Source organism: Pinus tabuliformis, chromosome 2_1 (genome assembly GCF_031772625.1).
Source record: "Pinus tabuliformis cultivar Carrire ecotype Pingquan chromosome 2_1, CPIR1, whole genome shotgun sequence".
Lineage (NCBI taxonomy): Eukaryota > Viridiplantae > Streptophyta > Pinopsida > Pinales > Pinaceae > Pinus > Pinus tabuliformis.
This window is the reverse complement of record NC_142299.1, coordinates 758,362,810-758,388,198: the sequence shown is the minus strand read 5'-3', so window position 1 is coordinate 758,388,198 and position 25,389 is coordinate 758,362,810. Positions and strand designations below refer to the sequence as shown.

Here is a 25,389-nt window from a genome sequence, read left to right as displayed (position 1 = left end):
ATCTTCTCCTCCTTATATAGTTTTGGCCTTCCTCAATACCTGAGATCAAGACCACACTTAGGACCTGTGGTATTCTTGGACGGGATCAAATAGTCGATACTCAGCTAAATATTGTGGGCTAATACCATGGTATTGACCCTTGATATCCTTTACTCTTGAAATTCCTTGATTTTCCAACCCATACACGTTTTTCCTCTTGTGAAAGTGCATGCATACGTATACGCTCTTTTTGTTATGTGAACCTGCATGTATACGCTGTTTTTATAAGGTGAACCTACGTATACAGCTTAAACTATCTGCAAACATCCTTTTCCTTCAACTTCTTGATTCTGATCAGTAGACCTTTGTTCCAACTTCTTGTTCTTCTATACCAATGCCATGTTACCTCTGAATTGACCTGTTACACTCCGAGTTTCTTTTTATCCAATTTGAGCGGACCTGTGAGTGAGTTGCCATTAAGGACAACACCTGTATCATAATGCCAACACCCTTGATAGAGTATGAAGTTGTCCACTTTCTCTCGTCATATGTCTTGAGACTCCACTATCAATGATCCATGTGTTGTCATCATCAAGAGTACCTATAAGTACAACCAAGAATCCCTCACTTTTGGCTTTCCTAGATAGATTGTAGATGATCCTTCCAATCCAACATCATGCAACTTTTATGATATTGAGACCCATCTTCAAATAACTTTCCATAAAGGGAGTAACCTTTTATTCCTAGAATGCTTTTCCCTTCTTCAAATGATAACCAACAAAGTGATCTTCAACCTTCTTCCACCTTAGCTCTGATACCATGTTGAGAAATCAATGCTTATAGGAATTAGGGTTTGATTCCTCTTTCTTGATAATTACTTGTGAATTATGTTGGCTTCTTTTACTTCTTTATTAATTTATCTTTCATCAGAGTTTCAAACAAATACCAAATTATATGTATATGAAGACCACAAGAACAAGAGACACAAGATGTAGGCACTCAGCTAGGGCAAAACCCCTTCAAGGGGAAAACCCAGTCCAACTCTTCCACTAGTAGATTCAAATCAAGATGAGACAATCCAAGACCCTTTAGACCTAGACAACAACCTCTTCCAATCACCAAGCCAGCCCTTCCCTCCAATAGATGATCCCTGTCAAAGTCTCTAAGTGACACCTTCCCAGTAGCAGCTACAATCTAGAATTTCAACCCCCAACAACAAATTTTCGGCCCCAGGTTCACAATTTTGGACCTGCTGTAGATTCATATTTTTGACCCCAGAAACTACCTAGAAATTTCACACATTTGAGAGATAGATAGCCCAAGAACAGGAGTTAGGTCTTCCCAACTTCTTTCATCCTTCTCCAAGTACTTTGCTCTCTTTTCTGCTTCTCTTCCTTGTAGATCAAACTTGTTGAGTGACTGTGACAATTAGGTCAAGCTGCCTCTCTATATATGGCCTTTTTGTTGGGTCAAATTGCCCTAATGTAGGCCAACTTAATGGGGAAAGGGCCGACTTGGTGTGGAGATGACAAATAACACTTTTGACTCAAAAATAATTCTTTTTACATCATCCAAAAGCCCAATAAGGGTCCAATAAAAATGACAATGACTTATTGACTCAAGAGAAATCCTAGAAGCCTTCAATGGAGGCTTTGACCTAGAAAATATTGACCCAAGCATGAAACACATGCTTTAATAAGTCATTTACTTTAATAATAAAATTTCTTTTGACAAGTACAATAATGAAGACTGACACTAGATACATTCTTCAACAAGATCCATTTCATCAGGTATGAATTATCTCATCTCTCCCTTAATATTTACACTCTCTTCATCTAAAACATTATGCATGTATTTCTTTTGATATCTGGAATTTGGTTGAGAGAAGATCTTTTATTTCTGCAGAAAGCTTAGTCAAAACTTCTAGCTCTAAAAAATTTAAAAAAAAAAAAATTTAAAAAAAAAAAAAAACTTACATCTAACCCTCACCAAGCTCCTCATTTATTTTTCTCCAACTCCATGTCTTCTCATCCTCCCATTCCCTCTGTAACTTAAAACTTGGATCTTTTTGTGCCTCCCAATCTTCTTATATTATTCTTCCACAAAGAATCGTCAACCCTTCTTCTATTTTTGTTTCTTTAACCCCCCCATCCAAGCCAACTGCTCCTGCCTCCTCCCACCCTTCATGTTCAAACTTGAGCTTACCCAGCTCAGTCCCAACCCCTACCTCCACCTCTTTTCCCTCTCATTTCTCTTTTGCTTGTCTCCCTTATTCCTCCTCGGTTTTAGCCTCAACTAGGCTAGAATCAATTATCCCTTATCCCTTATCCATGCCAAAACCCTAGATCTATCCTAGGAATGCATAAAAAATTAGTATCCATCAAGTAAGAGTGCACAAGTCATTATGAGTGGCCATGCCACATGGACAAATTCTAAGAAAAACGAGCTCCAGTAGGTGCGAAACCTCCTCAAAGTAGGTGGTCTACCATATCAAATGCTCCAACTCCCTCCTTTACCTCCTAAAAGAGAAGTCACTCCACTAATAATCCTCATAAAACAATGGAAGTAGTAACCTCCAAGTGACACGTGTGGTCCTCCTAAGTGGATGTCGCATCATAGACCATGAAAAAAGTGCAAACGACTATGGTTTTCATGATTAGAGTGAGTCGACATAACCATCAATTGGCCCTCATTTTAGTAGGGGTACCGAAAGCCATTTTTCTTTTTTAGAAACAACACTATAAGCCCATAGAATGCAATTCAAAGCCTTGTAGGCCATGTGATGTAATGTATTATGGTATCCTAGGCCTATTATGGTTAGCCACACCTGGTCCTTTTAGACTCCACTATTATGTCCTTTCGTCCTGTAAAGGATTGGGGGGATTATAATAGATGTACTTGGACACATGGTTTAGAGAAGCCAATGGTTTTGTAGGGTTGATCGCACTATCTAGGGCCAATCCAACCTATGTCATAAGTGCACGTATGTCCTATCCATATGGTCACATGCCATAAAATTTGTATGCATTCCTTGGCCTTAGTGCATTATTTATTTTACAGTTCTCAACCTGGTAGTCTCACAGTTCACAGCGTTCCACATTTTCCAAGGTAGTTCATTTCAATCTTTTTATATTGACTATGTAATTTATTATTTGTTTTGGGATGTTGTTATACTCAAGTTTGGATTAAGTTATGGCATGCATGAATACATAATTTTTTCTTAATACTCTTGAATATGAATTTTAAACTATCATGTATATGCCCAAACTTATTAGAAGGAACGTATTGCTTGATCTTAATAAATTTCCCCTTTCTTCATCAATTATTGTGATTGATAATTCTTAATAAAATACTTATGTTATGCTCATTAATTACTTCATGTGTTCTCTTCTTTTACATCAGAACATAAGCGAGTATATAGACTATGTTTTCATTATCTTCTATTGTTCCACTTAGCACCTCCCATTTGAAATTGAAGAAACAACACAAACACCACTCTCAAAGTGATCATAAGAATTTCAGAAAACTTGTGCAATGATGGTTGAGAACATTTCTATTTGACTAATGTACTAAATAGTATCTTTCATCAAATTCATAAATGTGAAAGGAAGAGGAAAAAACAATTGGCATGTTGATGGTAAAGCTAAGTCAACTTATAATGATGCAGAACAACAAATATAAGGCTACATGAATTAGAGAAAATGAAGCAAGGATTTTTATGATATCATACAACACATTGTTGATATTGTCTTTTGCTTGAAAAAAAAGGTGGGGAGTGATGGATCCTATGGACCATTGGTCGAGGAGGTGTCATTCGCTCTGAAAATTGTGTTCTTATTTAGTGGTTTCTACTTCATCAAGGTTGGTTGTTAAGAGTAGGCATCATAAAGAAGGTCTACCGTCTGACAATTGTTTCTTGTGTTCTGTGTGGCAAGGAAGAAATGATAAAGCATGGTTTTTGACATATTGCACTGCAAGCTTGTTTGGGACATGGTTTCAAGCATAGATTCGTTCCTTCTTTACTGATCCATTCTCGTAGAAAGGTCCTCTTCTGGATAATACTTGGATGGTGCGAGACAATGACATTCAATTCAGTTAATTGTTTTTGATTTTCTATGGAACCATTGATTTAAAGTTACTTTTCAAGAGGAACCCCCTCTCTTTTTTGCATAGAGGATTTCAGAAGCTTGACGTAGGAGTTGGCCGTAATCTTGAGAGTCCAATTTAGCTTTTTCCATCTTAATGTTGAGCCCATCTCTCTTGGTGTGCAAGCTAATATGTCTACTTTTCTGGCTGTTTCCTGGTGGGATTTTCTCAACATCCTTGCTGTGACTGCGATGTAATATTTTTTTTCCATGACCTACTGATTTGAGCTTTGAAGTAATATATGCATCATTTCCCAAAAAAATCCCTAGTTTTCAAAGGAAAAGTATAAAAAATATAAAATATAAAAATAAATAAATAAATAAAATCTTATGATATTAATCATGTTTAGAGGATGCAAGGTTTATGAAATGTACAAATTTGAAAACTAATATTCTTAAGAGGCATCAAGAATAGTTCAAATAAAAGAGTTTCCACTTTTGATTCAAACCAAAGACATACCGCAAGTCGTGGTAACAAAGCCACGAGGTTTTTCAACAACTCTTGTGCAGCCTCAAATAGAGAAAGTTCGTCATTAACATTAGCCATTGCCATGCGAATAGGATCACCTGTATGGATGAATTTTGTAGTTTATTATGTTATTGACAACCAAAGAAGTTCATCATTTCAATGTAGCAGCTTAAGCAAGCAAACAAAAGTTAATTTTTTCCTTTGCATTTCATAATACTCGGATCAAATGTATCATTGCTTTGATTTGATAGAAGCAATGATGAGTGTAATCTGAAGCTCTCATACAAGTTTAATAACATTAACCTTTTATGGCATAGAACTCAGAAAAAACGTTTGATACAATATATGAATATAATCAAATTCCTAGTTAAGGAATCATGTAACGCAAAATAATCTTTCTTTACTTTCCTAACTAACCCATAAACTTTTATTTGCCATATGGTTTTCCTTATCTTTTGTCCGATAGACTACAATGTTGATGTATTATTTTTAGGTAGCTACATTGATTATCCAAACATATCCTTTGCACTGTTAACAACTCATGCTTAAACTTATAGCATGCATTTTATAAGGCAGTCTAAATGTATTTCCTTCTATTATTAGACCTTTTGTAGATACATTATAGTCTAATATATTTTTTGTTCAACCAAGTTATATTTACACTTTGAACACATGCGAAATTCAAAATTTGATTATAGTTAGTTGTGTCAATAACCCTATAATTTTCCTTCTATGTGATCATGCTCAATGCCAATTATTGTGAATCCTTCCCCTATCTTATTACTTCTCTCAAATGATATATAGCAAATGAAATGGATACTATTGATCATCACGATGTGTCACTAAAGGGAAGAATCTTTGAAAACTCGATAACAAGGGTTAAGACTTAGAGAAAATATAGAGTTCCTGAAATGTCTTTTAGACACATGAAAGAACTTATCCACATAGAAAACCCTTACCACTTCCAAATGAGTCTTATAGAATGATCATTGGCATCTCATAACAAATCAAAAGGAGAGACTATAGAAGGAAATTAATCTTAGTTTGTTGCTCAAAGCATGTTCTCCATATCATTTACTTCACATCTTATTTATTAGGAGTTTACTAACTTTTAGGAGGCTCTATTTTTAGATTGTCGGTGAATTAGTGAGTAGTCATCAATTTTGTCATTTCCTATTTTTAGGAATTTTCTATAATTTAGAGATTTTCTCAATTTAAAGATTTTTATTTTTACACTACAGTTAGACTAGTGATTCGTCAAAAGTCACTACATGGATGAATTAGGGTGAGTATGTTTTATTTGACAAAAGATTCCTCTTTCATGCTGCATCTTATACATGTAGATTAGTGCACCCAACCTATAGAGAGAATTTAAATTCTACTTAAGATATGTCCATGCATATCAACATAAAATTAGTAGGTTTATCTTCTATGCAGTTCATCTTCTTTTGAATGGTTTATCTGCCAGTTATTAGAGTTAAGAGAGAGTCCTTGGCATCTTCCTATCTAGTGATTCTTCTTTATCATCTGCATGCATACCTGTGAGAAGTAGTGGGAGAGTTAGAGGGAAAGTTAATCTAACAGAACTCAAGCAACGAAAGCAACCACCTACCTAAAGCACTTCTCTCTTGTATTTGACCATTTTGCAATCATTAATTTAGAGTTAATCAATTTTTTATGAGTGCTTTCAATAATTCTAGTTTGTTGGTTTGCAATTATTGCAAATGTATTTCTCAAATCTACCACTCAATACTTCATGAGTTGATCTCAAACTTGGATATGTAATATTTCTTTCCGTGATCTCTATAGTTTTAGCTTTTGAAAATGAAGTTTTGATCGGCATTTCTAAATCTTTGTTGTTTGATTTGCATATCCATGAAATAAAATTTCAGCATGCTATCAAAGTTGTTTTATCAAAATCTTCCAACTGGTGAGTGAAGAAGGAAGCTATCTGTGATATGGAGTTAATGTCAAGGATGATTTTAGGAGGTGTAAGATGGTGAGAGGAGAGATCCATACCTGCACAAAGCTCAAATAACCTCTGAAAGGTTGATGTGTTTTCAATCCCTGCAGAAAGCACATTAAACCTTTGAAAGGTCACTAATTTGATATTGGTTGAACTGACATTTTGTTTAATGTTTTATCAAAGGAAATGAAAGTATGGCTAACATTAGTGTGATAATGCTGAAGTGTTATAGCATCATTCAACACTCCTATAGACGTGATGCTCTTATATGGCCTTGGGCAGTCCCTTTACCCTTGCAGACTTGAGTTTATCTTAAAAAGTATATTTCAAAATCCATACATGACTCTTCCCACTACAAAAATCCACACATACCCACGTCCCAAAACACTATACCTGCATACACATTTTCAAAATTGAAAAAAATAAACAAAAAGCTATTTTTCGGGTGGGGTTTACTGGTTTTCTGAGAGCCCACCTACATGACCTCGTGGCCTAACTGAAAAAACCAATTTGAGGTGGTACATATACACCCCTTGGGTAGGCCTAATGGAGATCAGAAGAGAGGTATCGACATTATACTCAATTTCCACCAGATCAAGTCTATTTGTTTTGTGCCTCCTGCACCCCCAGTCTCTAGGAAACCCTGGTTTCCTTTGCAAGAGATGCTCAATCCCCTTATCTAGCATCTCCTTGCATTTATTAAAGAGGTCGTTTTTGTGTCTTGGGCTAGACAGGTTTGCAGGAAGGCTTCGTTAGTGCCTTTGGCCTAGATCAGGTTGTATCTATCCTATACTCATTGTTATTCATCAGTGAAAAAGCTCATGTCTTGTTCCCGATATATGTTGTCATCTTATGAATGACAATCTAAATTGTTAGTTACGATGATCTAACATATTCTTGTGCATGTGTACTTTGAATTATATATTCTATCTATGCTTCTATAATTGATTTGCAAGTCTACACATCTTGGAGGAAGCAAAGGGTTTGGACCCTATGGGAACATCTTCAAACATAGGACCCCCGGGTACGTTCCTAATCCCAATTTAGTAATTTGAATGTTTGGCATGTTGGATTGAGTGTTCTTTGTTGATTGATCTATTCCGCTCTATTGGGGCTTCCAACCCTAGCCTTAGGGATTATTTCTCGCCAACAGAATTGGCGACTCCACTGGGGATTACCATTAGGTATTTCCTAGAAGGGTTGTTTTCTTTGATTTGGGTTTTTAGTCTGTTGTTTCCTAGGTTTTTCAGCCTTCTGAAGTCTTAAGTAATTTGGTCTTTCAGCGTGATCTTTCAAATATGGGCTTTATGTTTTATTTTTCCTCAATTTATTTCTATATGCACTTTTCTTTATAGAAAATCGCGGACACACGTAGCTGCTTCTGAAGCAACTCGCGTATATGTTGGTTTCTTCACACACAGTTGCATACATACACTGAACTGTGTATGAATAGTCACGTACAGATATGGAAAAACAAAAAAAAAAATCATTTCTTGAATTTTTTGAGGCTTTGACCAAGTTTCTTTAAGTATTTTTAATCTTTGTAAGGCCTAGAATCATCTTGGTAACTGCTTTTGTTGATATCTTTCCTCTTGTTGGAGAAATGCTTATGTCAACATAGGGTTTTGAGTTTTTGAAGCTTTTTGCATTTGAAGGTGGGTTTCAGGTCTTCCTTGTGAAGTATATGGATGTTTTGTTTCTCCGGAACATATCTTTATTGTTGTTGAAGTTGTTGATAACCCAGTTTGAATTTGCTTCTCTTATGACCTAGAAGTTGGCCCTTTTTGCTTTCTCTTTCTTGTTTTTTGAAAAGGGTTTGAGATTCTTTGGTGAATGTGATATTTCAATTTTCTGAGGTCTTTCTGATTCTCTGAGTCTCTTGCATATTTTTGCCAAGTTCTTGAAGTTGTAAGTCTCTTGTTTGCACTAGTTTTTCAATCTTTATGATCATATTTGTGACTAGGTGAACTTGAATGTTCTTCATACTTTTGGCTTTGAGATATTTGATTTGCTTCCCTTTTTTAACTTTCAATTTTCAAGATTCTTAAAAGAAAAAGAAAAACACTTTCTTATTGCTTTCTTTTCTTTTTGTTTCTTGGTTTTGTAGTCTTTTGGGTTTTGGCAAATGTACAAGTTGTTGTGATAATTTCAAATATCCTCTTTCGCTCTAGGAAGTTTTTTTGCTTTGGGATTTGCTTCTCTTTGCTGTTTTGATTTGCCTTTGTTTTATTAGTCACATTTGCTTGCCTTTAGAATTCTCTTTGAATCTTGCATTTACATACTAGTGTGCATTAGGTTAGATGCATTTTAGATATCATTTAGTTCTTTTTGTTAGATTTTGAATGTGTGAGTGCCAAATTGGAAAAGAAAAAGAAAAAAAAAATGGGTTTTGCTTTATTAAATTTCTCGTAGAACCATATAGAAGTCTCTCTTCATCAAAGAAAAAGAAGTGTTGCATTTTCATGCAACCTAGGTTTCTTATTGACTTCTTTTGCATCATAACACCATCAGTTTGCACTTATGTTTCCCTTGTCCTAAACAGCAGACAATTAAAATGAGCACTAAATTTAAAATGAACTAGACATTTTTTCTTTTTGTCATAGCAACATCAACTATTCTAGGGCATTTTGGGGCCTTCGAATAGGTGTGTGGAGAGTAAACTCTCCAAGATCACTCAAACTAAAAAGAATAGAATTTGATTAACGAGTGGAAATCCAATGTCGTTAAGTTGTCCAAGAAAGGTCCTCTAACACAAGAGTTAAGCACAAGGACATGTGAAGATAAGGATAGAGAGATACCCCTCTCCTACTTGTTGGATCACGCGCCCACAATTGTTTCCCCTGACATCCGATTACGAGCTAGTGACCTTAGTTGCCTTTCCTAGGGACCACATTGGTGACTGGGGGGGGGTGGTACCTGAGGCAGACGTTGCATCACTTTCATAGTACTTCTGGAGGGTGCCCTCATGAATCTTGGGTACTTGCACCGGTAAAGGCTATTGTCTGGAGGTTAGCATAACTGCTTTTTTTACCTTCGCTAGTAGGCTTGGGCCCTCATCATCCAAACTTATCTTTAGGAGGTTCTTTTCTTCACTTTCTTGTATTTTGGTGTCCGGTCCTAATCACCCAAAGTGGAAATACTTCGAAGTTGTTTGCTTGTTTGCATCTTTAGGGCCTTGTTTTTAGAGAGTGCTATGTGCTCCTATCTTGCCTTAGGTGATTTGAGTCTTTAATTTTTCTTTATATATAAAGTTGGTTGATCAACCAGTTCGTCGGTCTAAATGACTTCACAAGCTTTCACCTAAGAGTGTCGAGCCTTCACCAAGAAGGCGTAGGAGTAATTCTGTTGGTTATTTTGAACCAATGCAATCTAATGCAACAAAGACAAATACTTCACCTAGGGTTCCTATTTCATAGGGAGAACCTAGTCCAGCCCATAGTCCAGATAGAAATGCTCAAGTTCTTGCTAGAGTACTCTTCCAGTCGAAAGACCAAGTAGAAGTTGAAGACGTTCCAAAATCCTCTGGGACTCCTATAGAACCTCTTCCTTCTGACCTTCCTTACATTGTATCGTACATGGGTACTCCAACTCATAGACCTAGTAGCCCTCTTCACTCTCCTTCTTTCTTCATGGCCAATGTTAGTAGCACTAGTGTGGCTGTTGATACAGTCAGTGTGCATACTCCTTCAACTATAGGAGGAGGTACTTTTTATATCCCTACCATTGCACCTAGCACGACAGTTGTTGGCTCTACCTCCACTCCTGGTCCGAGTGGGGGAACCCAACCTTCTGCTCCTTTCACTAGTGCTTTTCCCTTTGGAATGCTATCTAGTGGGATTCCCTCAGTTCCATCAACTTTACCTTCTACTACTCCGGCAATTATTCCTTCGATCGCTAGTAGTTTCGCATCTTTACAAGGTCTCCAATTTGGAAGTGGACATGTTCCTCCTTCCAATCCATCGTTGAATATAGGATTAATGCCTTTCCTTGTCTTTGCTCAAAATATTAATCCTTTTCAAATTCAAGGGAGCCAGGGCTTTGTATATCCTCTAGTTAGTGGTTTTGGGTCCAGGAATCCTTCTCAATTATTTGGTCAACAAGGGAGTATGCCCTTCCCTACTAGCAGTACTATTGAAATATGGCAACAAGAATATTCCAATTTAATTTGTCCTTGAATTAAATTGTCAATTAAAATCGAATTTAGTCTTAACAGCTACTTGAAAATAATTAATTAATTTATTTTAAATTAATTAGTTGGAGAAATTCAAGTTAGAAGTCTTTCTGAAGTCATGCAAGAGTTATCCCTTAAATTAAGGAGACAAGATTGAGTTATATTTGAGTTGTAATTTTACTGAGTTAAGTCCAGTTAAATTAGTTCCAAATTGTTTGAGGAACTAATAGTGAGTTAACAATCAGTTGATGCATTAATGCACTCAACTAGTGCTACTCCAGTTAACTGAAGATTCCCTCACCAGAAACTCATGCATGTCTATTCTGAAAAGACCCAGTTGAGATTAATGTTCAAGGATAGTGTACTATCAGTTGCATGTGTTTTCTCATGGAGAAAACTCATGCATGCAGTCAAGGATTTATCCTTGGGGATTGCACAGTTTTGAAGGAATGGTTTTCCACTTGGTAATAGGCAAATCATCCAGAAGGAACAACGCAAGGAAATAGGAGCTTGGAGGGCAAAGAGGAAGGCTGGAAAGAAGCCAGGATTGCCTGTGAGCATCTGTGAGGATTGTACTGAGAGTTGACTCGCTGTGAGAGCTAAGGCTTTGTATAATTCCTATGTATTTCCACCATGTATGATAATACAATAGTGTGGGGTTTTTAGCTGAGGCTTTCCCCAAAGTATTTTCATGTGTATTGTGCCATTGATTCTTCTTCTTCTAGTTATATTGTACAGCTCGATCTTTAAGCTTCCGCAAATTGATAGTAGAAGTAGGTTATAGTATTCTGCTTTGATTTATATTGCATTATCAGGTTAACCTACCATCAAATTTTCTACAAGTAAATCGCCAGTTTTTCCTCCTTTTGCTAGTGCTTGGAACCCTTACCAAGGGGTTTCTCCTTCTTATAATGTTCCACTTGGAGGAAATGTTCCTATGGCTAGTAATCTTGCAGTAGGGGGAGGATACCCTCCATATACCCCTAAACAACAAGGTTTTCCTTATAGTTCAGGTTTTTCTACGAGTAATCCTTGGCAACCTGGTGCCCCTCAAAATCTAGAATATTCCTTTCCAAACCTTTGGAATTCCACTCCTTGAGCTTCGAATTCAACAGTCTCACTGCTCTTACCATTCCTGCCAACTCTCAATTTGCCAAATCTTTCAAAATTAACTAATGATCAAATCTGTTACAACCCCGCTTGGTGCCCAATCTCTACCAAACTTCCATCGGAGATAACAAAGTTTGAAGGGAAGTCAAGTGAAGATCCAACAAACCATGTAACCACTTTCCATTTAGGGTGTTCATCGAACTACTTGATTGAAGATTCGATTAGGTTGAGACTCTTTCAACGCACCTTAACTAGAAATGCAGTGAAATGGTATATTGAATTAAAGGGTGGGTCGTTTTCTACGTTTGGTGAGTTGGCTATAATGTTCCTTAACCATTTCCTATTGCCTGTCCGTTATGACATCGGCACTGAACTTCTAGCCAATTTTGAGCAGGACAAGGCCACCCATATTTTTGACCACATTCAAGAGTGGTGCAAAAGGAAGAGATTGATCAAGGCTTACATCCCTGATGAATTTCTACTCGAGTGGTTTTTGAAATATTTACAACCTGAAATATCTAAGGATGTGTCACTTTCAAGAGTGTTCACAAAAGAACAAGCTATCTTTAGAGCCCAATAGTTAGAGCTCATTTATTCCCAGTCTGGTGTCCTCTACAAGATACTGCCTAATGCTCCTAGATCTAAAATTGATCTCGCCAAACCGAAACCTGGCCCCCACGCCGACGGATTTCTAGGATCGTTTGATATGATCAGTTTGTTAGTAAATTAATTACAACAGTTGTCATTACAATCTGCTTTTGCACCCCATACTACACCTTCCATGTCTCCCCCTTCTCAACCTTTTGCAGTTAATGTCGTTCAGTCCTCGAATTCCAAAGGGAAGAAGAAAGGACATGGGAAAAAGAAAGATATGGGAGGGAAGGGGAATGCAAATAAACTTACTGAGAACACTAGAGAGGGCAGGAAGGAGGCCAAAAATAAAGTAAAATTCTCGTGCAAGCTATGCGGTGGGGATCATCATACTCATCTTTGCCCCAATATTCAAGATGCTCAGTGCTTGTTAGCCTAGCAAGGTTCTTCTAGTTCCCAGGCTATGCTTACTAACCATTTTCCCCAAAGGGACCAATTACGTGTTGGCATGAATGCTAATACTGGAAACCCTACAGGGGGCAACCAGGAAGGAGAATCTGCATCAAATGTGTGTATGGTTAAGACTCATGTTGACATTTCAACAGGAGCTCATGATTATGGAGAACCAAAATCTTTGTAATATCGCCAATTTTGATTTTTCATTTGAGGAGATTAAGGAAGTTTATTGGGGGGGTGCTAGGCATAGAAAAATTTTGTAGTTTGAGTTTCAGATATGATTTTGTCTTGAGGAGCTTGGGTGAAAAGGCAAGATTACATCTCATTGGAAAGTGGGGACCTCCTTCGTTATAAGACAATTCGTCAAGGTTGGCCAGCAACCAAATAAACCCCACATGTGCTCCACGTTTTAGTATAAGTAGAGGTGGCCTACAAGTCATTTCAACACATTTGGGATCTCTTCCTCTCTCTACTTGTCTTTGGGTTTTAGTAGGAGGAGAGATCCTAAGCAATAACGTTGCCCTGATCTAGAGGGCAGAAAAGCTGAAACTACCAGAAAAGCCGAAACTGCCGGAAAAGCCAGAAACGCTGGAAAAGCCGGAACTACCAGAAAAGCCGGAAATGCTGGAAAAGCCGAAACTACCAGAAAAGTCGGAACTGCTGGAAAAGCCAAAACTACTGGAAAAGCTGGAATTGCCGAAAAAGCCGAAACTGTCGAAAAAATCAAAACTGTCAGAAAAGCCGGAAAAGTTGGCACTGCTAGAAAAGCCAGAATTGCCAAAAAAGCTGGAACTGCCGGAAAATCCGGAAATGCCGAAAAAGCCAGAAAAGTCGGAACCGCTAGAAAAGCTGGAAAAGCCGAAAAATCCAAAAACGCCGCAACTGCCGGAACTGCGGGGACTGTCGGAACTGCCAGGAACAGCGAGAACTGCCAAAACAGTCAGAGCATCTATCTCCGAAGGAGAGCAGCATGCAAGGGACAACTAACTAACATTGGGACAGTTGTATGGTACTTAGCAGCAAATACACCAAGCATGCAATGTTATAGCTAGCATGTATGGGACAACTAGCATGCTAAGGACAACAAGCATGTTAGGGACAACAAGCATGCTAGGGACAATAAGCAAGCAAGGTGCAACCAACACATAGGTCAAGATGGCAACATGGTGCAGCAATGGCACATAATGCAGTACAGTGATGGGTACAGTCATGATTAATGAAGCGTGATGAGATGCAGCATAGTGATGTTGGGTGCAGCATGGTGCAGCGCGGTGAGGTGCAGCATGATGACGAAATGCAGCACAACGATAGGTGAAGGAGTCACCTTGGAGAATTAGTTGAAGCAACATGTCTTCAACTGATCTCATGTATCATCTTCTTAGAGATGATCTATGCTCTTATCTAGATGAGTCAAAGTGTTGACTTCTATTGTAAATGTACTATCTCTCTCTCTCTCTGTTGAACTATTGAAGAACATATAAGAAGAATTGATCAAGGTTTTCCCCACATTGGGGTTTGTCCCTGGCTAGCGCCACATCTTGTGTCCTCTTGTCTTGGCTTGTCTTCTACGATTTATGTTTATGTTCTATCCACAATTTACTTTAATGTTGATGTGATTGCTAATCTGGAAAAGATATGGAGCTACTAACTATGAAAATTGAAAGGACAGCGCATCAGAATTCGAGAAATTAAGATTATCCAAAGCTAAACTCATTTTCTTTTGTTTAATAACTTATATATATACCCTAATTTTAGCTCTTGGATACATCATTATGATTTTAAGAATATCATTGACGCATTCTCCCCTGATGATGGACTCACTTGGTAGTCCGAAACGTTGGGTTCATAAAACTCTACAACAGGTCATTCCTCCTCTACCTAAAACTATCCTCACCTGTATGGATTCATTATTTAAAATACCTAAAATTAACACTCTACCTTGGTTCTGTCCCATTAGGTATTGTTTTGTCTCAACAGAAACAACACCCCACCAGCTTCACACTCCACAATCTGCCCACATCGATGCTACACCAAATCAACATTACCCACCATTTTGTGGGTACTATCCCTTAGAAAAAATAAAATCTTCTAGATGGTCCTCAGCCGCAACCCCTTGTAGCCCCCAGCTAACTCATTATGCCATTTCTCTGCCACCTAAGGCAGCCATGTGGTCCCTCGCCCATCTACCATGATCATATGATTGAAGGTGGGCCTCCCGAATCTAAAGGTATGCCTTGTCATTTGGAAATTGAGTCTTGTAGTTTGCTTGTCATGGACACTTCTAGGCATGGATTAATGGGGGGATTTGGCGGAAAGAATGGGCTAGGTCTTTGCTTTTGTCCCCTACACCCCTTTTAGGAATTAACCTTGGATTCTAGTCCCAATGGGATCTCTTTTACTGACCATTTGGTTCTAGGGACGGTATTTCACGTGAAACCCCGATTTTGTTTGCGTGGTCCTAATCCCTTATCCTCTTATATTACCCTCTTTCCATTGATTATCACCCCATTCATCATTTCTCCTGCCTGGGTCCACATTCCTCCTTTGGGTCCACATAGGGTTAGCTTGCCACTTCCCTTTGCCCACAACTTGGGTCATGGCCTGGAATGAAGCCCGGAGGTTGATCCAGCTAAAAATAAAGACAAAAGCATATATGACCACATTCAATAGGAAAATGTACCACAAAATGCAAAAGATGGTTGGGACAAATACATTTAGCACGTAGGCAAAATCCAATACATGAGCTCGCCCCATCATCATGACCATCAACCTAGTTCCTACAAGTTCTATGAACCTTCTTCATCATACAAGAACCCATGATTCTCCCAACCCTTGGTGGGCGATGAACCACCCCACCTTACAAGGGGGAATTCACTGCTATATCTTATACATCATGCTCTAACCCCTTGAGCCCCGAGCAGTTAATCAAAGAAAATCATAAAGATAAGAGACATACAAAGGGTGGAAAAATCAAGATCAGGGCACCTCATGTACCACGATTGCTCCTTCCTACACATTATAAACCCCCAAGTGTGGGCTTCCCTCTTATTAGCTACCTTTGTACCCCAGCATGTGACCCAGGGCTGCCCCTTCTCATTCCCTACTTCATTCACCTATCTTCCACATGCCACAACCTTTTTAAGGATGTACCTTGACTATATTATCCCCTTTACAAGTAGAAACCACCTAATAGAATTATTGGTTAAACCCATTTGGAGTTTAAGTGACATTGGCACATCCCAAAGCCCATTATGGAAGGGCAGGCCATTATGAAGTCCCCACCTGTGGTCCATGATTAGGTAAGCTCATTTACTCGATTTCTCTAATGACTTGCACTGGAAGGCTAGGGGACACATTGGATATTATGCAGGATTGCAGATGGTTTCCATCTTAGGTTTGGTCTCCTTATATGGGGTCCTTATCCTCCAGAGGGCTACATTGGCACATGTAAGGTGAGCGTTGAAATCCATGGGCCTCCACAACAGCAAATTGCACTCCATGGATCCTCACAGCCATTCAAAGATTGCTCATGGTTCACTTAATAGACAAGGAGGATGCACCTGATCCATCATGCCCAACTGGCCCCAGATTTACACCATACGCTTGGCAAATGATCCAGGAATTGCACGATGATGTGGCGTCACCTACACCATCATCCTAGCCCTTGCAAGCGATCTAAAAGCATCTTCGATTTGTTAGGAGGCCCATGAGAATACTTGTGTGCCGCCACATGTCATTTGGAGCACCACAGGTTGTTACAACAGGCGAACTCCTTGTCCACTGCTTTTCAGGGTCCTATTCTTCATTGTGGAACTCATAGACCTCATTAGGCCTCTTAGAGGGCCCTACGACATGCATAGATTATTATTTGACCTCTTGAAAGACTTACTTTTTCATTTATGAGCTAGTTTGGTGGGTTTGTCACCAAAAGTTGAATTTTTAGAACATTATTTTATTTTTGGGGTTTATGTAGGCCAAGGAGGCTAATTCGAACTCCTAAGTTATGTATAAATACAAGTGAAATGAGCTCATTTGCTCATCATAACTTTGGTTTGGATCTCTCCCTTATGTAGAGAATTTCACATTTTTTCAGGAGGATGAATTGGAGCTTTTATGGATGAATTTTGATGTGTGGATATTGGTTTATCTTCTCCTGAAGCTTCTCTCTTGTCAATTGTGAATGGTTTGATATACTCTGTTACATGTAACTACATGCCTTAATGTTATTCTTCTTTTTCTTTGTCATATACATTGCACTGGAATTTTCGTTGTTCTAGGTCTAATTATTGCATTCATTCAATGCTTAAAATTGTGGAATTTTGTCTCTATCATAGCGTCTCTCAATGTATGGTCCATGTAATATGAACGAAATCTCCTAGGGGTAATTCTATCAAAGAATTTGACCTGGATAAGCCACTTCCTTTCCACATCGAAGTATAAAAGCTGCAAGATTGCCTCTCCTTGACCTAGAAGGCTAGCAAAGTGGTCTTGAGGCCTCCTTGACTGAGAACCAATAATTCCTACTCATATTCATCATAGACTCCATTCTCCCAAATATTAAGGCACTGATCTACCAAGGGTGGTCACTGATTAGGGATCAATATTTTAACTAAAAAATAAAGTGCTCAGAATTGCTTTAGACCTGAATGAATGGATAGAGTTCGTCTTCAGGATTCCAATGCCGCAAACGGTTCGAAAAACCAACATCTTATGCAAAAGTTAGAGCTTCTGCAAGTTTGGTAAAAAATAAGCCCCCAGGGCCAGCCCCCACCCCATGTAACCAAGCACCCGAACCAGGAGCTAGGGGCCAACTGTTAAGCGGGATTAGTGTGCCACTAATCAGTTTATCATTTAACTAATCCGTATTTAAGTTGGCGGAATTTATGGCGAAGCCACTAAATCCGGAACCGCCACCAAACTTGGCAGACTTAACTGGTAGTTCTCTAGATTTAGAGGAGGTTTTCTAGGAAAAATTGTTTGAGCCATAACTTACTCGATTCTCAACCAAATTTTGAGAATGAATAGTCATTTTTGGCTAATTGGCATGCTGGAATTCATTGGAGTGGGTTTCGGAGGCAGAAGGGTTCATCTATAGGTGTTTTTGTTCACTTGAAGATTTTTGAAGCCCAGGGCCACCAGGACTTGGAGGCCATTCCCAAAGCAGCTGGTAACCAAATTGAGTAAACAAATAGTCATTTTTGATAGATTTGAATGTTTTAAACTCATTAGAGCAGGTTTCAGAGGTAGAAGAGGTCATCTATAGGTGTTTTTGTTCACTTGAAGATTTTTTAAACCTAGGGCCACCAAGTGTTGGAGGCCATTCATAGAGCAGTTGGTAACCAAATTGAGTAAACAAATAATCAATTCTGATAGATTTGAATGTTTTAAACTCATTGGAATAGATACCAAGAGCATTGGATGCATGTAACAACAATTTTAGCACTATTGAAGCTAATACAAAGGCCCACACTATGAAGCTAGACCAAGGAGATATAGCCCAGGAGGGGTGAACTCCTTCAACAAAAAATTGTGTGTTGAGCTCTGTTATTTGTGCTTCTTGTGTTTTTATATGCTGTTGTTCAGCCATTAAATTCATGCAGTTCATGCAAAACACTAAATTTCACCAAGTTAGATGAATTAACAATTACATGCTTGTGGATAAACTCTTTATGGATAAGTAAACCAAAACAAAGAAAATTTTATATCTGGAAATGATACTAGCACAGCATTAACTAGCAATCAATTTCAGATCAAGTTGGTATCAGAGCACAAGGTTTCTTGCTTGATTTGCTTGAAGGGTTTAATAGTTGCAATTGTTGTTATGATTACAAGGTTGAAGTTGCAGAGAGGAGAAGGGAAGCTACAGATAACTAGTCCTGAGATTAGGACAAGAAGGAAGAAGGTTGAGAAAGCATCATCCTCACCCAAAGGACCACTCAAGGCAGCACCTGAATCACCTCAAGTTCCATCTCCATCAATTGAGATTGAAGAGGCACAGATTGCACAAGAGCCTGAAGTGATTGAAGAGGTACAATCAGTACAAATTTCTAAGCCTAAATCCATAACCATTATGTCTGGAGAAAGAGAGCATGAAGGTCCCTCTTCGAAAGAGGAAGAATTCAAAAAAGCTTTCTGTACTTTGACTGAGATGGTTAAAGTCCTCTATGAAGAGAGGAACACTAGAATGGTTGGAGAGAGTTCTAAACCTCCACATGGAGAAGGAAGCTCAAAGGAAAAAAAAGATGAGAAGAAGGATTCCAAAGGGAATGGTGGAAAGCCACCTCCATCTCCACCATCCTCATCATCTTCCTCATCATCTTCACCATCTCACACAACATCATCTTCCACTACCACCACTACCCATACTCATTCCAAAACCCCAAAAGGAAAAACTCCATTACTGAAATTGGACATAAAATTCGAACTTCCCATGTACAATGGAGAAGTGAATGCAGAAAAGTTGGACAATTGGATTCGACAGTTGGAGGTATACTGTAGAATTCAGAACCTTCAAGAAGATGACATAAAGATCCAGTTGGCTTCATTGAGGCTAGAAGGAGCTGCACTAGTTTGGTGGGAAGCAAAGACTCAAGAGGAAATGCGAATCCATGGTAAGATATCCATTTCTTGGGTTGAATTTGTTTATGCAATTAAAAGACAATTTTATCCTTTAGCCTATATGCAAAAAGACATCATGAGTTGGCAAAACTTTAGGCAGCTTAAAGGCCAAACAGTCCAAGATTATACACAAGAGTTTAGGAAAAAGGCTTTGTTATTAGGAATAAACTTGAATTCACAAGACACACTCTTGAAATATACTGGAGGTTTACATTCCTATTTGCAGCATACTATCCTTATGTTTAACCCAAGCAACTTAGATGAAGTATGTGTGCAAGCTACGCATCTTGAGGCAAGGGGAAAACAAAACATAGAGGAGAAAGGTGAAAGCGAGGGTAAGGGAAAAGAGAAGGGAGGAAAATGGAAGGGAAATAAGAATGCAAGTATCAAAAAAGAGAAGGAAAAACTCACATGCAAAAACTGTTCAAACACTGGCCATGATGAAGACCATTGTGGATAACTTCATCTAGAATTAAAACCAGATAGATTGAAAGCCAAAGAGAAGGGCAAAATTGTTGCTATAGCTGAAAAAGACTTAGGGTCAGATTCAGGAGATGAAACAAAAATTACAGCTATGGGTTTGAAAGGTCAACATGTTGGAATTACTAGTTCCTCAAATAGTCACAACAACGCTCCAAATGAAGACAAAAGGGAAGAGTTGTTCACTGTCACAGTAATCTCAAATCATTACCAAGATTGATGCACACTTTGATAGTGGATAACATGCAAACCTAATTTCAGAAGACTTAGTTAAAGAGCTTAAACTTGAAACCGTACCACATCATAAACCATACCCGTTGGGTTGGATAGTTAAGGATGCCAATTTACAAGTTTCAAGGAAATGCATTTTTAGATTTGCTATTACTGCAAACTTTGTTGATGAAGTCGAGTTAGAAGTGATTCCACTTGACATTTCTGGAATTATCTTTGGAATTCCATATTTGTATGACAGGAAAGCGGTGTTTCATCGCTATGAGCACAAATATCATTTGCTTAAAGATGGGGTGAAGTATATTGTGAGAGCTCATCGCAAGAAACTAAACATTTCTTTAGTTAATGCAGGGCAAATGAAGAGGCTAGTGAATGCAAGTCAGAACTTGACATTATTGATGATCAAACAAAGAGATGTTTTGAATCATACTTTTCATAAAGATGCTTATATTTGTAATGAGTTGTTTCAAAATGATAACAAGTTGTCTTTGAAATAAGGTGAAAAATATTTGCAGCAGCCAACATTGGTGTTGAGCAGTGTTGAAAAAAAGGTGCCGGTGCAAGAAGTTGCAAAGGTCAAAGAGAAGAGGACAAAGCAACTTGGAAAAGAAGGCATGGGTTTCACAAATGTTCATTGCTGGTTTCCAAAAGGCACATTACAATGGCGAAGAAACTTGGGCAAGAGTCGACTCAAGTACAAGGCAAAAGCAGCGAAAAATCGCCATAGAGGCAAAGTGCAAGGTGAGAAAGATTTCAAGTTTCCTTTGATTGTTGACCAAGGTAGGAAAAAGATGTTTTCTGCCAAATTAGATTGTTGTTCTGAAAAATTAAGAAATATTGCAGCATGACGGTGTCAAAGACAGCAATAGATGGTCGTCGGAATCAAAGAAAAATTTGACTTTTTATGAAAAGCTCCAAATGATGAAATTAGGAAAATTTCAATGGATAAAGACTGGAAGGATGAGGGAACAGTCCCCTCATCAACATAATCAGTGATCAAGAGAGCTTTTGGGGTCCAAAAGGCTTCTAGTGGGGAGGAATGATCAGGGATCAATATTTTAGCTAAAAAATGAAAGTGCTCAGAATTGCTTCAAAACTGAATGAATCGATAGAGATCACCTTAAGGATTCCAACGCTGCAAATGGTTCGAAAAACTGACATCATATGCAAAAGTTAGAGCTTCTGCAAGTTTGGTAAAAAATAAGCCCCTAGGGCCAGCCCCCACCCCATGTGACCAAGCGCCCGAACCAGGAGCTAGGGGCCAACTGTTAAGCGGGATTAGTGTGCCACTAATCAGTTTATCATTTAATTAATCCGTAATTAAGTTGGCAGAATTTATGGCGGAGCCACTAAATCCGGAACCGCCACCAAACTTGGCGGACTTAACTGGCAGTTCTCCAGATTTAGAGGAGGTTTTCTAGGAAAAACTGTTTGAGCCATAACTTACTCAATTCTCAACCAAATTTTGAAAATGAATAGTCATTTTTGGCTAATTGGCATGCTAGGAATTCATTGGAGCGGGTTTCAGAGGCAGAAGAGGTCATCGACAGGTTTTTTTGTTCACTTGAAGATTTTTGAAGCCTAGGGCCACCAGACGTTGGAGGCCATTCCCAGAGCAACTGGTAACCAAATTGAGTAAACAAATAGTCATTTTTGATAGATTTGAATGTTTTAAACTCATTAGAGCAGGTTTCAGAGGTAGAAGAGGTCATCTAGAAGTGTTTTTATTCACTTGAATATTTTTGAAGCCTAGGGTCACCAGGTGTTGGAGGCCATTCCTAGAGCAGCTGGTAACCAAATTGAGTAAACAAATAGGAAATTATGATAGATTTGAATGTTTTAAACTCATTGGAATAGGTACCAAGAGCATTGGATGCATGTAACAACAATTTTAGCACTATTGAAGCTAATACAAAGGCCCATACTATGAAGCTGGACCAAGGAGATGTAGCCCAGGAGGGGTGAACTCCTTCAACAAAAATTTGTGTATTGAGCTCTGTTATTTGTGCTTGCTGTGTTTTTATATGATGTTGTTCAGCCATTTAAATTCATGCTTTTAAGTTCACGCAAAACACTAAATTTCACCAAGTTAGATGAATTAACAATCACATGCTCATGGATAAACTCTTTATGGATAAGCAAACCAAAGCAAAGAAAATTTTATATCTGGAAATGATACTAGCACAACATTAACTAGCAATCAATTTCAGATCAATCACTAAAAATCACATTCTTTCACCTCCTTCTAGGTCTAGCCAAGCTGGGATACCTAGGGCATCAATTTCCTGACAAGTTAACCCTCCAAAAAATTCGATCTCCTAGTGTCTCTTGCGCTGGTGTTTCCTCAAGATCCTCTAATTTCAAAGCCATTCCGATGGTGGAGTTGGGATAAAAGCCAAACCCTAGCTCCAGGATCAAACTTTGCCCAGGCATCCCCAAGGCTAGTACCTCATAGGGTCAAACCAACACATTCAGGTGAAAATTATTTCTTTAATCATTTCCCCCACCTTGTCTAGGGTAAGAATATCATTGGTTGCTACATTCTTTCCTCATACCCTAAACTGGGCCCAGTTGGCCCCGTGTGGTCCCGTTCTTTTGAAAAGATCATTCTTCAAGAACCATCTGTGATACCAATTCCAACAAGGATTTTAGGGATTGGGGAACTCCTTCACAAATCATATCCCATAAACCTAACCCTCAAATCCGTAAATAGAAGGGAGCCTTTATCCCATAAACCTAACCCTCAAATCCGTAAATAGAAGGGAGCCTTAGATGAGGTGATAGTGGCCTCGTCTCCATTGGTTGCCCTTGGCCTAGCATTTGCCCTTTAAGGATTCCCTGCTAGTTTGAGTGATAACATTTTCGCATCATTGTCGGGGAGGACGCAGGCCTACCTTCTTAGTGAATCATTAAGGAATTGATTCATTGACGACATTTATAAAATATTCCTCTGGCGACTCCACTCGTTGTCCAATCCACTAGTTTACTTAAAGGCGACAACATTCCTCCTTTAACTAGCACTACCGCAAAAATGGGAGAGTGAACCCCATCACTTGTTGGAACCGCCCTTTTCCTCGAATTTGAGAAGGTAGGTGATACATCTCCAAATATGCCATCTAGTTCAAACACTAACTCCGAAAAGGATCAACCCAATATGGCCAATAGTGAGAGACACTTGGTTAGTGTCTTTTCCCCTTTGAAGTTGAGTAATGATACCAAACCATTGCCTGAAGAATTTAACCGATGTTTGCCCAAATTCAAAGGGGATGCTACTTAGATTGCCCATGGTTTTATTGAATAATTCTACTGGCACATGTCCACTAGAATGATATTTGATGAAGATAGGATCATGATGCTTTTGCTTTATCACTTGAGGGAAAAGCAAGAGATTGGTATCTTAGCCTCCCCCCTGGATGCATAAAGGACTTCGATGAATTTGAGGACCTAATCATGAAAAGGTGGTCAAGTAATGCCCAAGGGACCTTCAACATTGGAAAAATTTTACCAAATAACCAAGGGAAGGGAAGATGTGCGAGATTTCATTCAAAAGTTTGATACGGTAGTCAAAGATATACTTGATCATTTGAAGCCATTTGAAGCCAACATCCTTGACAAGTTCATAAAGGTTGTGGGTGACCACCTCACCTATGTGTTGAGGGATAAGAAACCGTCCACTTTGGCCGACGCTAAAGAAATGGCAATGGAAGTTGAAGAAAACCTGTGAATTTCAAAGGTTGATATTAATGATCACCCTAGAGCCAAAATTGAAACCAAGAACGAGAAGTCCAAAAATCAACACGAAGAACCTCTCCTTTCCATTCTCAAAAGGATGGAAAGGTTCACATAAGAAGCCAATGCACATGACAGGGATATCATGAACAAAATCATTGCCTTAGAAAAGGCCCAAAAATCGAGTTACATCCCTAAAGGAAATCCTTTTCCCAAAAAGCAAAGTGAAGAAGATAGGTCAAGCTCTTCTCAAATCCCAAACACATTGGCTCCAACTAATGTTGTTGAACTGGATTCTTCATCTGAGGATGAGGAATGTGAAGATGAGGGAAGTGAAGGTGAACAAACTAATGAGCAAGCCAATCTTGTGGAATTTGACATCTTCAACATTTTGCTAGTAGGTTCATATATGCATCCTCCCATTAGTGAGGTCACCCTTAAGGAAGAATCCATTCTTAATTCTGATAGCCAGGGAAGATTCAAAAGGGGTCCCATATTCTCGAAAGGAAAAGGACAAAGACCCCTCACCTCCTAAGGAATCACCCAAGGAAAATTCATCACCTAAGCAAGCCCCTCCTAAAGAATCCATCCCCAAAGTTCCTACCAAGAAGGGTCCCCCAACAAAATTCAATCCAAAAGAGGATCCTCCTACGAAGAATACATCAAGAAGGAAAAAGGGAAGGAAATTAAACTCGACATCGACATAGGGGATGTCGTAGGAAAGATGACCATACTTGTTCCCTTAAAGGTGATTGTTAAGCTTCCTAAGCAACAACAACAACTTAAGAAGTCCTTGGGGATTCAAGAAGAAGAACTACTTGAAGAATTGCAAAACATTCATATTCCTTATCGAAACCCTGAGCACGAACCTTTCTTGCTTACTTTGGCTATCAATGACCTCTTCTTACACAATTGTATGTTAGACTCAGGTGCTTCCGCTAATATCATGCCTTTGACTATTATGAAGCAATTGGGTCTCAGCATCACTCGGCCATATAAAAGGGTGTGTGGTTTTAATTCCAAACCTATGGAAGTGGAAGGTATCATCAAAGACCTTAAGGCTTCTTTAGCTAGGAATCCTAATATATCCCTCCTCATGGATGTTATTGTTATTGATATTCCTGATGTGTGGGGGATGTTGTTATCCCGAAAATGGGGAGCTACCATTGGGGGGCACGTTCAAATGGACCTATCATACGCAACCATCCCGCAATCCGATGGCACCCCTTTTATCCTTTATAGGGAACCTGCTTATTTACCGCATGTGATCAAGCCTAGACCATACTATGAGACATGCGAGGTTAAGAAACCTTCCCATATCCTCCCTACCCAGGAAATCTGAATCCTCAAGCGGCCAATCTCTCAAACAAGCAAAAAGTGGAAGCCTAAGAAAGAATATAAGGTTGGGGATTTAGTCTTGGTAGATAAAGATCCCATACCTATC

At 38.7% G+C, this 25,389-nt stretch overlaps 1 protein-coding gene across 9 annotated transcripts in view; it reads right to left on the bottom strand.

The window, feature by feature from the left end:
• The window catches only part of PES1 (Esterase/lipase/thioesterase family protein), a 774,423-nt gene that overhangs the window by 267,632 nt on the left and 481,402 nt on the right, over nucleotides 1-25,389 (bottom strand). For all 9 annotated transcript variants that reach the window (XR_016253909.1, XR_016253908.1, XM_089403248.1 and 6 more), the window contains one exon: nucleotides 4,585-4,691. Coding sequence is in view for 7 of the 9 variants with exons in the window: in XM_089403248.1 (XP_089259374.1) it covers nucleotides 4,585-4,691 (107 nt within the window). In the remaining 2 variants the exon portion in view is untranslated. The remainder of the gene's footprint in view (nucleotides 1-4,584; nucleotides 4,692-25,389) is intronic.